General features: G+C 39.9%; 1 protein-coding gene across 3 annotated transcripts; it reads left to right on the forward strand.

Moving 5' to 3' along the window:
• The first annotated feature begins 4,109 nt into the window (after nucleotides 1–4,109).
• Nucleotides 4,110–13,426, forward strand: LOC135464166 (uncharacterized). 3 transcript variants are annotated; one of them, XR_010443637.1, is made up of 6 exons: nucleotides 4,110–4,269; nucleotides 8,757–8,887; nucleotides 9,328–9,481; nucleotides 10,561–11,003; nucleotides 12,279–12,373; nucleotides 12,917–13,426. XR_010443637.1 is itself a non-coding variant. In XM_064741665.1 (4 exons), exons 1-4 carry the CDS (start codon nucleotides 4,211–4,213, stop codon nucleotides 10,799–10,801), a joined length of 585 nt encoding a protein of 194 aa, XP_064597735.1. In that variant the 5' UTR covers nucleotides 4,110–4,210; the 3' UTR covers nucleotides 10,802–11,079. The 3 variants fall into 3 exon arrangements, 1 of the variants encoding a protein (XP_064597735.1); XR_010443638.1 differs by lacking the exon at nucleotides 12,279–12,373; XM_064741665.1 differs by lacking the exons at nucleotides 12,279–12,373; nucleotides 12,917–13,426 and having other exon boundaries at nucleotides 10,561–11,079.
• Nucleotides 13,427–13,548: the final 122 nt, after the last annotated feature.

Below are 13,548 nucleotides of genomic sequence, written 5' to 3' on the forward strand. Positions count from 1 at the left end.
CTCCAGCTATTGCCCTATTTAAAACTCGATTATCCCGTTTAGTCCAAAATATGAAGAAAGAGCGATCAGAATCTGGCGCAGAAGAGTCGCATTTCTTCTCGCTAAAGTATGGCTGCAGACTTACATCATGGGGTTTGCAGGGTACCCTGCGGCGTGCAGCCTTCATCCCCTACACTGCCCCTCTTCCCCCCCCCCCCCCCTCCCACACACCCTCCGGTTTATCAACACCCATTTATCTGATAGCCATCGTATGACTGAACCACGAGTAACACCGTCGAACGTATAAGTGGCTATCAATGTTTGGAAGATACTCGCTTTAGAAATATCGACATCTCCAGCAAAGCATCGATATTGACTTCAGTCTACTAGTTGTTTGGATAGCAATATTGCTGAAGATGTCCTTAGGCTGTCTTAGTAATGCCAAGACTTCACAATTAATCTAAGCACTAAATCCGAAGACCGTATACCACTAGTGGTACAATGCACAGGTGTTCCAACTCGCACGACTCATTCCATTTGCACGACCATCCTCTTTCCTGATATGACAAGATCTACCGAAAAATTGAACTGGACAATCCTGCATTTGATTGGTCAGCTCCTCACATAAAGACATCATCTAGGATGAAATCGATACTGTACCTTTTTTCTATAACCCCGAATTCCCTTCTTCTTGTTGTTTGGGGGGGGGGGGTCACTACTGAAATAGTGAGATTGAGAAAGGCATATATCGGTATGCCCTTTTTTATCGCGATGCCCATCAATTGGTAGGGGACCTTTAGAGGAAACTGATGGTTTCCGAAGGATGAAACCCCCGATATGGATATGCGGTGGTTAAATGTGGTGTAACATTCGATGTCTTCTCTAGGAAGTGTAATACAACTAACGCACCTTCCTTCTCCTTCAAACTACAGTTAGCCTGCTCAGTTCTCACAAAGCACACCTATGCTGTGTATTAACGGAAAATAGGACAGTTTACGCACTGTCCTGTGCGCTGCAAACATGATACGTTTAGCATTGACTAAATACCGTCATATCAGCATGGCCTATATACAAGCTTGTCTCGCGCAGATTATATTATCTGTTTTATGTTTCATGTGCGGTGTGCTGTCATAAATATCACATACAGGTTTTTAGCTCGCACCTGGGCGGGCTGACTCACAAAATGACGGGAAAACACATACTCCTCACAGCGCATGCACCTAAACCGAACGAATATCGATGGAGTGCTCGGCACATCAACTGTTTTAGCAATGATAGTTATAGACGAACAATCCACAGCTCTTTCTCACTAGCTGCGACTCTATGTCAAGGATTATTATTATTCTTATTAATTATACTGAAAAAACTGAAAATCATTAGCCCCTCTTTATTACTGGTTTACGTTTCGGGTGAGACACAATTTAACGATGGGGCGTCAGTGTTCTCAGTCCAGGTATGAAGGTCTCGTGGGTTAGGTTGAAGTGGAGCTGACATCAGTGTAATACGTTTTGATTTATTTATTTATTTATTTGATTGGCGTTTTACGAAATACTCAAGAAAAGCTCCCTAATATGACGGCCGCTAGCATTATGGTGAGAGGAAACCCACGACCATCCGCAGCTTGCTATTTACCTATCGGCACTAAATAGGTTATAAATGAATGACAACATGACAAATGATGGTTCATGTAGTCACCTAGGTTTTGAAACACTCAATCACCCTATCAAGCATTCAATCAGTCAATCAAACAAGCAGTAAGTAAGACACGGCGGCGTTAATGAGTGCAATATCAATGAGACAGTCTGTCAATCGACGCAGACTTAGTTAGACAATTAATCAATCAGTGCGATAAGCCAAACAATCCACCGATCAGGGAGACAATCCGTCAATCAGTGTGATCAGTGAGACAATCCGTCAGTCAGTGCGATTCGTGAGACAATCCGTCAGTCAGCGCGATCAATGAAACAATCCGTCACTCAGAGCGATCAGCCAGACAATCCGTCAATCAGTGCGAACACTCAGAAAATCCGTCAATCAGTGCAATCAGTCAGACAATCAGTGCGATCAGTGGGACAATCCGTCAATCAGTGCGACCAGTCAGACACTCTCTCAATCAGTGCGATCAGTCGAACAATCAGTCAGACAATCCGTCATTGCGAGCAGTCAGACAATCCGTTAATCAGCGCGATCAGCCAGAAAATCCGTCAATCAGTGCATTCAGTGGGACAATCAGTGGGATCAGTGGGACAATGTCTCAATCAGTGCGATCAGTCGAACAATCCGTCAATGGATAGGATCAGTCAGACAATCCGTCAATCAGTGCGAGCAGTTAGACAATCTTTTATTCAGCTCGAACAACTAGAAAATCCGTCAATCAGTGCGATTTATTAGACAATCCGTCAATCAGTGCGATCATCCAGACAATTGTCAATCAATAGGATCAATCAGACAATTCGTCAATCGGTAGGATCAGTGAGACAATGCCTCAACCAGTGCGATCAGTCAGACAATCCGTCAATCAGTGCAATGAGTCAGACAATCCGCCAATCAGTGTAATCAGTCACACTGTTTGTCAGTCATTGCAATCATTCAGACAATCCGCCAATCAATGCGATCAATCAGACAATCTATCGACCTGTGCGATCAGTTAGACAATCCGTCAGTCAGTGCCACAAATGAGACAATCCGCCAATCAATGCGATCAGTTAGGCAATCTATCAATCAGTATCATGCGTTAGACAAAGCCCTCAACCACCGCGATCAGTTAGACAATCTGTCGACCAGTGCGATCAGTTAAACAATCCGCCAATCAATGCAATGAATGAGACAATCCGTCAATCAGTGCAATGAGTCAGACAATCCGCCAATCAATGCTATCAGTTAGGCAATCTATCAATCAGTATCATCCGTTAAACAATCCCTCAACCACTGCGATCAGTCAGACAATCTGTCGACCAGTGCGATCAGTTAGACATTCCGCCAATCAATGCAATGAATGAGACAATCCGCCAATCAGTGCGATGAATGAGACAATCCGCCAATCAGTGCCACGAATGAGACAATCCGCCAATCAATGCAATGAAAGAGACAATCCGCCAATCAATGCGATCAGTTAGGCAATCTATTAATCAGTATCATCCGTTAGACAATCCCTCAACCACTGCGATCAGTCAGACAATCTGTCGACCAGTGCGATCAGTTAAACAATCCGCCAATCAATGCAATGAATGAGACAATCCGTCAATCAGTGCCACGAATGAGACAATCCGCCAATCAATGCAATGAAAGAGACAATCCGCCAATCAATGCGATCAGTTAGGCAATCTATCAATCAGTATCATCCGTTAGACAATCACTCAACCACTGCAATCAGTCAGACAATCTGTCAACCAGTGCGATCAGTTAGACAATCCGCCAATCAGTGCAATGAATGAGACAATCCGCCAATCAGTGCGATGAATGAGACAATCCGTCAACCAGTGCGATCAGTTAGACAATCCGCCAATCAATGCAATAAATGAAACAATCCGCCAATCAGTGCGATGAATGAGACAATCTGCAAATCAATGCGATCAGTTAGGCAATCTATCAATCAGTATCATCCGTTAGACAATCCGTCAATCAGTACGATCTGTGAGATAATCCGTCAATCAGTACGGTCAGTGAGACAATCCGTCAATCCGACGCCTATGATTTTACCACGATCAATTTTCATTTAGGTCTAGTCTCTCATGAACCTCCCCCCCCGACGCCCCCCCCCCCCACAGCTCTGTCTTATTCCATAAGCTTAGTTTGGCTTTAGTATACTACTGCTGGGTACCAAATAGCTTGTCTGTCCGAAGGCACAGTCGTCTTAGCTATCAATTCCAAGTACATGTTCCCAAGTGTGATCTCTAGTAAATGCACTCAAGCATGAAACTACTGGAATCTCGATAAATTCTAACTCCAACTAAAGCCAGTATACTAAAGCCAGCAAGGGAAGCACAGAGGTGTTCAAGATATAATCAAGTATACCTAATCACAGCATTACAGAGCTAGTTAGAAACGTGTGTAGCTACGGCAGCAATCTCTTCACGGTCTAATCTCTCATGAATTCATCCAATTCCCAATTTCGTCTTATTTCTTCACAGCCATACTGATCTGTCTCTGTGACGGTCAGTTAGATAGTAAACCAGTGTGTACGTACGACATTAATCAAGCGGCCCAGGGATGCCAGCTCGACATACTTATAATGTCTGATATACTGAAGGACCCTTTGGACGGACAGACGAATAGAGAAGACTTTTGCAGGTAGGATTTCTTCATTTATAACACAAGTACTTCACCTATTACTCAGATGTATGGGCGTTTTAAAAAAAAACACATAATAAGCTTGAACATGTTCATTATTTGGCATGTAAACTATATCTTCGTTCTGCAGGAAACTATGTCTTCGTTCTGCAGGAAACTATATCTTCGTTCTGCAGGAAACTATATCTTCGTTCTGCAGGAGATTATGTCTTCGTTCTGCAGGAAACTATATCTTCGTTCTGCAGGAAACTATATCTTCGTTCTGCAGGAAACTATATCTTCGTTCTGCAGGAAACTATGTCTTCGTTCTGCAGGAAACTATATCTTCGTTCTGCAGGAAACTATGTCTTCGTTCTGCAGGAAACTATGTCTTCGTTCTGCAGGAAACTATATCTTCGTTCTGCAGCAGATTATGTCTTCGTTCTGCAGGAAACTATATCGTTGTTCTGCAGGAAACTATGTCTTCGTCCTATATCTATATCTTCGTTCTGCAGGAAACTATGTCTTCGTTCTATATCTATATCTTCGTTCTGCAGGAAACTATGTTTTCGTTCTATATCTATATCTTCGTTCTGCAGGAAACTATATCTTTGTTCTGCAGGAAACTATATCTTCATTCTGCAGGAAACTATATCGTCGTTCTGCAGGAAACTATGTCTTCGTTCTATATCTATATCTTCGTTCTGCAGGAAACTATGTCTTCGTTCTATATCTATATCTTCGTTCTGCAGGAAACTATATCTTCGTTCTGCAGGAAACTATGTCTTCGTTCTATATCTATATCTTCGTTCTGCAGGAAACTGTATCTTCGTTCTGACAGATCAACTCCCAACCTAATTTAGTTCGAAGTGGTCCTCCCAGGTTCGAGATTTCTCTGACGTTAAGTTTGGCAAACTTTTGCTGGGCCAAGGATGGCCCCAAACCAACTTCAGAGCGCGCTGCATTTAAAATCCTGATGCAGTTACCCGTCCTTTGTCAAATACGTCGAGGCTGTCAGTACAGTCGTTCGCTTTTAACATCACCAAGGAATCTCAGACCCATCAGGTAACAGCATCAGGCAACAGCATCAGGTTTTGAAATGGAGCGCGTTCTGGGGTTGGTTTGCAGCCATCCTGGGCGGAACAAAATTTTGCCAAACCTAATATCAGAGAAATCTAGGACTAAACCTAATAGCCCTCACAGAATGTGGAAGGTAACCCTTAGTCTCTGCCAATATTTATAACTGTATGAAGTATTGGCCACGCATAATCTCTTATAATACCTAATAGAACATATCCTCAGAAAGCCTATTGTACGATTTGCAATTAAATGCTAACGAAAAACATAACAAGTCAACGGAAGTAAATGAGTATGTTTATTAACAACAGAAGGGTAGACTTTATGTGGTACTTAACATTTTTTCAGTCATATGACGATGGGGAGTAAAGTTTATTTCTTTTGGAGAGTGGCCTATATTCAGCTCTCTGTAAATTCAGTTATACTCGCTGCCAAAATTGCCTTTAGTCAGTAACACGTAACAACACAAGCTCTACACATGGTTATGTTGGAAATCTATATTATTGCAAAGAAAAGTGAAGCTAGAACATTTTTTCTAATCCATAAGTCCATAAGCTCGGGTTTGACTGCAAGAACCCATTGCCTCGGGTGACGTCATAATTATTTAAAAGAAAAACAATGGCATGCTGGATATTGGTCGGAGTTCAACGTGTTTTGACGGAGGGCGACACCACTTACCTAAACTGCTATGGACTTAACCGTAAACCCTGTCACTGATATAGCCATATTTGAAAATGTTTACACGTTTTAGGATAATATAACCGTAACAGATGAATTTTATTTTATCTCGTGTAGTATATGATCTCACGGCGGGTTTTTTTTGGAGATGGAAGCTAGGAAATTAAAGCCATGTAGTCAATTCACAGAGACAGTGGTGTAGGCTGTGTTACTGCGTGGGGTTTGTTCTAACCGCTTGTTGGTTCAGCCATTGTAAAACAAATTACTCTCCACGCCCGTTGTCCTGCATGTAATTTGCTTTTGAATTTTTATGACGTCACCCGAGACAATGGTTTTTTTGGTGTATGACTGATTTTACAGACAGCTGAATACAGGCAACTCTCTAAAAGAAACAGACTATAGGTGTGTGTACAAATACTCTGTCTGCTTGTACCAGGACGAGTTTGTTCCCTCAATGTAGACCACATTGGGCCATTCTAATCATTTTCGCCTTTTTGTCTTTTGAGACCACATTGGACCATCCTAATTATTTACACAATTTTGTCTTTGTAGACCACATTGGGCCATTCTAATTTTTTACACCATTTTGTCTTTGTAGACCACATTGGGCCATTCTAATTATTTACACCATTTTGCCTTTGTAGACCACATTGGGCCATTCTAATTATTTTCGCCTTTTTGTCTTTGTAGACCACATTGGGCCATTCTAATTATTTTTGCCTTCTTGTCTTTGTAGACCACATTGGACCATTCTAATTATTTACGTCATTTTGCCTTTGTAGACCACATTGGGCCATTCTAATCATTTTCGCCTTTTTGTCTTTGTAGACCACATTGGGCTATTCGAATCATTTTCACCTTTTTGTCTTTGTAGACCACATTGGGCCATTCTAATTATTTTCGCCTTTTTGTCTTTGTAGACCACATTGGGCCATTCTAATTATTTACACCATTTTGCCTTTGTAGACCACACTGGACCATTCTAATTATTTTCGCTTTTTGCCTTTGTAGACCACATTGGGCCATTCTAATCATTTTCGCCTTTTTGTCTTTGTAGACCACATTGGGCCATTCTAATTATTTACACTATTTTGCCTTTGTAGACCACACTGGACCATTCTAATTATTTTCGCCTTTTTGTCTTTGTAGACCACATTGGGCCATTCTAATTATTTTCGCCTTTTTGTCTTTGTAGACCACATTGGGCCATTCTAATCATTTTCGCCTTTTTGTCTTTGTAGACCACATTGGGCCATTCTAATCATTTTCGCCTTTTTGTCTTTGTAGACCACATCGGGCCATTCGAATCATTTTCACCTTTTTGTCTTTGTAGACCACATTGGGCCATTCTAATTATTTTCGCCTTTTTGTCTTTGTAGACCACATTGGGCCATTCTAATTATCTACACCATTTTGCCTTTGTAGACCACACTGGACCATTCTAATTATTTTCGCTTTTTGTCTTTGTAGACCACATTGGGCCATTCTAATTATTTTCGCCTTTTTGTCTTTGTAGACCACATTGGGCCATTCTAATCATTTTCGCCTTTTTGTCTTTGTAGACCACATTGGGCCATTCTAATCATTTTCGCCTTTTTGTCTTTGTAGACCACATCGGGCCATTCGAATCATTTTCACCTTTTTGTCTTTGTAGACCACATTGGGCCATTCTAATTATTTTCGCCTTTTTGTCTTTGTAGACCACATTGGGCCATTCTAATTATCTACACCATTTTGCCTTTGTAGACCACACTGGACCATTCTAATTATTTTCGCTTTTTGTCTTTGTAGACCACATTGGACCATTCTAATCATTTTCGCCTTTTTGTCTTTGTAGACCACATTGGGCCATTCTAATTATTTACACCATTTTGCCTTTGTAGACCACACTGGACCATTCTAATTATTTTCGCCTTTTTGTCTTTGTATACCACATTGGGCCATTCTAATTATTTTCGCCTTTTTGTCTTTGTAGACCACATTGGGCCATTCTAATTATTTACACCATTTTGCCTTTGTAGACCACACTGGACCATTCTAATTATTTTCGCCTTTTTGTCTTTGTAGACCACATTGGGCCATTCTAATTATTTACACTATTTTGCCTTTGTAGACTACACTGGACCATTCTAATTATTTTCGCTTTTTGTCTTTGTAGACCACATTGGGCCATTCTAATTATTTTCGCCTTTTTGTCTGTAGACCACATTGGGCCATTCTAATTATTTATACCATTTTGTCTTTGTAGACCACACTGGACCATTCTAATTATTTGCGCCTTTTTGTCTTTGTAGACCACATTGGACCATTCTAATTATTTTCGCCTTTTTGTCTGTAGACCACACTGGACCATTCTAATTATTTTCGCCTTTTTGTCTTTGTAGACCACATTGGGCCATTCTAATTATTTTCGCCTTTTTGTCTTTGTACACCACACTGGACCATTCTAATTAGTTACGTCATTTTACCTTTGTAATAAATTATGCCATTTTGTCTTTGTTGAAAACATTAGGCGATTTCAATTAGTTATGCAATTGTGTCTTTGTAGAACACATTAGACTTTTGGAATTATTTAAGCCATTTTGTCTTTGTAGAGCGCATTAGATCATTACAGTCAGTTCGAACGTTCTTGTCTTTCTAGAAGATCATTTGAGATTCACAATACATTATCGCATTTCTCCATTCGTGAAAAAGTTTGAACTGTAGGATAAGTTATATGTCATGTAGAATCACGAATCCATTTTTGTCCTTAGGAATAGGTTTGAGCAGTGCGTAAAAGCCGTCCAGAGCGGAACGGATCACCAATGTGAGGGAGTCGATGTTAAAGAAGAGATGCACCATGCACGTGTGAACGCCCTCAGGGGGTTCTGTCGTGAAATAGACGGTATGCATGTAGTTTTATAGTAACTTTTTATTGTAGTTTTGCCACATTTTTCACATTTCATCGTTATTTTTTCACTGTAAATACTCAGCTTAAACAGAGCACATTTTGACATGCATTATGCAGATTTTTAGGTACGTTGGAAATTAATGCCTTTTGTGTTACTTACAACATTTGTGGTTACCATGACCACTGTGGCCTAGGTGGTTAGCACCTCAGCACGCCGCAATAACCAGGAGCGTCTCACCAATGCATTAGCTGGCTTCTCTGTTTACCTTTTTGTTTACCTTTTTTACATTTATTATTGGGTGGTGGATATTTGCGTCATTATTGTAGTTACCTTTCCCATTTGTATTATTTTTCATCACTGTTATAATTATCATGACCATCATGTTTATTATCATTATAATTATATTACATTGTATTATTATTGGCACCTTCAGTGTGGCAGAAATACAAAGGCTGTTTGCAGGCTCAGCTGCTGGACGCCATCGCTGTTTGCCAACGGGAGCATTATCTCAACAAACAGAATTTCACTGGAACGGAGTTTTCCGGAATGTACAAATCGGAATTTGACAGGAGGAATGCGCGATGCGGGTAATTAAGTATTCTCTTAGAAAAACTTCCCAGTGGTACATATAATTAAGTATCCTGGGCGGGACGCTTCCTGCAGGTAATTAAGTGTCCCAGGAAGGAGGTCCTGTGCAGGTACTTAGGTTTCTCCAGAGGAACGTTCCCTGTGGGTAATTACGTATCCCTGGAGGAATGCTCCCTGGGGCAATTAAGTATCCCAGGAAGGAGGTCCCCTGAGGGTACTTAGGTTTCTCCAGAGGAATGTTCCCTGTGGGTAATTACGTATCCCTGGAGGAACGCTCCCTGCGGGTAATTAAGTATCCCAGGAACTACCCCTGCAGTTACTTAGGTTTCCCCAGAAAAACGCTCTTTGCGGGTAATTAGTTATTCCTGGAGTAACGTGCCCTGTGGGTAATTAGGTATCCCCGGAGGAAGGCCCGTTGCATGTTACACGAGTTTCAGACTAACTGGAATGATTAAAGCTTTCCCACTTAAAGTGCATTCGGGTCCAAGTTGTGTAGTCATGTTATTTATTCATGCCTTGGCGATGATTTGTCGGCAAACTGATAACGTTTATACATGCAGTACTCATGCTTTGCAGCTTGGAACCGAGTCACCATAGTGAGGGAACTTTCCTTAATTAGACTTACGAGTTGTATCTTTATTTAAGACCTATGTACTAGGTGAGGATGACACATAGGTCAGACTAGTTAGCTATCATTACGTCGGTCGTCTTGGGCTCATTCCCTAACAGTGTTATAGCAAGGACTTCTTAAAATGGGTCAACTGACGTCCGAGGGAGACGATTTGAGATATACTAGAAAGGAACCATTCTCCTATTTTCATCTGCAGTTTTTTTTTCCCTTACAATGCTGGCCGTCGTCGTATAAGTGAAATATTCGACATAAATCACCGACGATTTACATAAACGGTGACAATAAATGTTTCTCCGTTTTCTAAGTACTTTTGAATTGTTCTTTCCTAATATGAAATATTCAGTGAAAATGATATTGTATTTGCATGTACTACAATGTAAACCCTACAATGTTAATCGATGTATCGATCTCAGTAATGCATAAATTTTTGTCTTTTTTCGTCTCCAGTGTTCAGCGCTCCTTCCAAGTATGTACAGAAAACGTCATATACGCCAACTGTCGGGACTATTATTTTTACTTCAAAGACTACCAGGTGGCTCTGCTGACACCCTATTGCCGCCAGTTATACGATCTGACGTCACGCTACGTCACGGATGACCCAAACAAGGGGGCTACTCCTGGTTCTTCCATTCTTCGGGTCGCATTGGTTGCTGTTGCTACTTGCATTACGTCAAAAATCGCACTATAAAAAAAATATCGTTCCATCCTAGGTAAATTGTTTCATACAAGTGGAAAGTCTTCAAAGTATCCTGCGTTTTGGGTTCAAATGTTGATGCACGGAAATAATATGAGCTGTCAAAAGTCAGAATTAATCAGGGGCTCCGAATTCCAATGAGACATAGGGTTGACTTCAAGAAACTGAAGGTGTTTACAGCAATGTACGGGAAAATGTGAGCATATCTCATTCGTTGTGTGTTGTCTGAAATCTAGTAAATTTCTTGCCCAGCTCAGGTCATAATTACTTAATTAAGACCTACGTATATATATATATATATATATATATATATATATATATATATATATATATATATATATATATATATATATATATATATATATATATATACACCGTGAGGTAAACATCGTGACCAGGAAACAACCGACTTGCGGACAACGAAGATTAAGTGACACAATATGAATGGCTTAAAACAAACGTTTGGAAGGCAAATCTAATCTACTAAGACGGAAAGATTGCTTCCAAAAGAATATACAGTCTACTTTTCACTGAAGTGTTATGTAGCGTTCATATTTCAATAATTTTCCATCTGATGCTCTTTTAAAAAATCCGAGTCGACTTCCATTAGCTCTAAATGCTATATGTTTTTACATCATGTCATGAATACTATCTACTTGAGAATAACATTAGCGGTAGACTGATGCAGCGACTGTGTTATGTATTGATGTAGAATGTGTTTTTTTTAATCATCACTCATATTTTTAAGGCAAGAGAAACAAAAAACACTAAAATAAAGTGTATATCAGATGAAAAACCATTTAAAACTTTCCAGGAAAATAGTTATTTTTCTTTCTTTAAAGATTACAGATTAAAATTATGTAATAAGATTAGATTGTATGGTAGTGTGAAAAAACTCGTTTCAAGGAATGTTCCGGACATGTATTCATAGATCTATATGTTATATATGCATTTTAAATGATGAAGGTCACCATAGAATCTAATGTTTAATAAGCATTTTACCATCTTGAACAAATTCAAACAAAATAAATCCAACATTTTCTATATCTATACATCATTTTAGTGTTGTCTTTGTTTATAATGTATTTTTGTTGGTTTTGTGACCTTCTGAAAATATTACAAAACTATTTGTGCATATATAGCCTTAAACGTCTTTACATGAGTGCAACTTCTGTACGATAAATTTAGGTAGCATAACTTTTATTTGATTACATAATGTTTACTTTTGTACAAGGTGCTTTTGTTAGTTTTGTCATCTATTGAAATAAACTTTTGCTGAAAGGTAGAGAGGTTTAAAGTGCTATCTGCTGTCGTGACTGTAAACTCGTGATCAGTGAGGCGTGAGATCAAATCTATCCCTGGCTGATTTGGCTGCAATGTATTGTTTGTAAAATTAATCAAGTACTAAACGCGTGTTCAATGATACCCTCAGACAGGCAATTTACACACTCCCCCTCTCTCCCCCCTTTAGACAATCTAACCATCGCTGATACCACTTATCTTCCATAAATACTGAAACAAGTCAGCTCGTCAAAGGTCGGAAAGTTCGTCAGTAACTTACAAAAGGTAGGTGGTTTAGCACGAGCACTCCGTTTTCCTGCACCATTAAATTTGAACGCCATCGTACAACTGAATTTCAGGCAGCCAAACTGAAAGCTGGAGCCTTTTGTTTTTGGTCGGATTATTATTCTTTTCAAAATTTGATTTTTGTCTTCTTTGTGGAAAACTGTAGACCAGACCTGGTATTCATTTACACTGTTCATTACCAAATATCTTGCGCTATAGGCCATGGTATATGGAAGTTTTAAGTACCGTTGACCGCCATATTAAAGACATATAGGCCTACATAGAAATCCTTGGAGAAATTCTTCTCAAAAACCGCTTATCTGGTCGTCTTAAATATAATGCGCAAGTGCAAACCTAATCAAATGGTCTGAAAACTGTTGAAGCTTCGGCTCAAAAACGACCTATACATTTGAATCTTTAAATAAAACTATGCAGCGGGGCGTGGTTTGGCATATTGAATACGAATCTGGTTTTTATTTTTGTGACCGCGATTTAGTTTTCTTGTTAATTTTAAATTTTCATTTCATTTTTTTATTTCACTAGATATGCAGTCGACACAGGAAATCATTTTGCACCAGATGCATACATCAACAGTTATAATGATGTGCCGCTCCCTAATGGGCACAGAAACCCCAAAGGGGAAACTGTGCGGTTCTTCTTTTTTCGCGTTTTTGGAGGTCACGTGACTGAAAGAACGTGAGTTGGAACCCATTGCCTGTATGAAGCTGAAAGAATTAAACAGGAAAGAATTTTATGTTGTTCTCTGCAAACATTGTGGAGCTCTAATAATAAGTTCATAAGGTAGGGCCGTCCAAAATTAAAAGATTGACTTTTACCTCATATACACTCTACATCTTCGATGCATACGCTTTCTCCCTCTTTGTTTGTAGCAGTGGGTAGGAGAAACAGAAGTTCATCAAATCAGCCAGATTCCCCCAAGCTGACAACAATTATGCTTCAAAACCGACCTGCTCTAGAGCAAGAGCTCTACCTCAGTAGTAGAGTATGCGCGTTTGGTGTCGCATTGAGGAGTGAGTTTTTGTGGTTTTGAGGAGGGTGTTTTTTGTGTGTGTCAGGTGTGTGTCAGATAGTGGTGATGGTGGGTTTTTTCCACGACGGGGTGTGTATACTAGAGTTGAGTGTAGTATAATAGAGTACAGTATAGTAGTGGTGGT

Source organism: Liolophura sinensis, chromosome 3 (genome assembly GCF_032854445.1).
Source record: "Liolophura sinensis isolate JHLJ2023 chromosome 3, CUHK_Ljap_v2, whole genome shotgun sequence".
NCBI lineage: Eukaryota > Metazoa > Mollusca > Polyplacophora > Chitonida > Chitonidae > Liolophura > Liolophura sinensis.

Bases quoted from the DNA above. Each gene is read 5' to 3' on its own strand.
- LOC135464166 (XM_064741665.1), top strand. From the start codon at position 4,211: ATGTCTGATATACTGAAGGACCCTTTGGACGGACAGACGAATAGAGAA. The intron at 8,888-9,327 runs GTATGCATGTAG...TGGCACCTTCAG, and splicing joins GTTCTGTCGTGAAATAGACG to TGTGGCAGAAATACAAAGGC. The intron at 9,482-10,560 runs GTAATTAAGTAT...TTTCGTCTCCAG, and splicing joins AGGAGGAATGCGCGATGCGG to TGTTCAGCGCTCCTTCCAAG.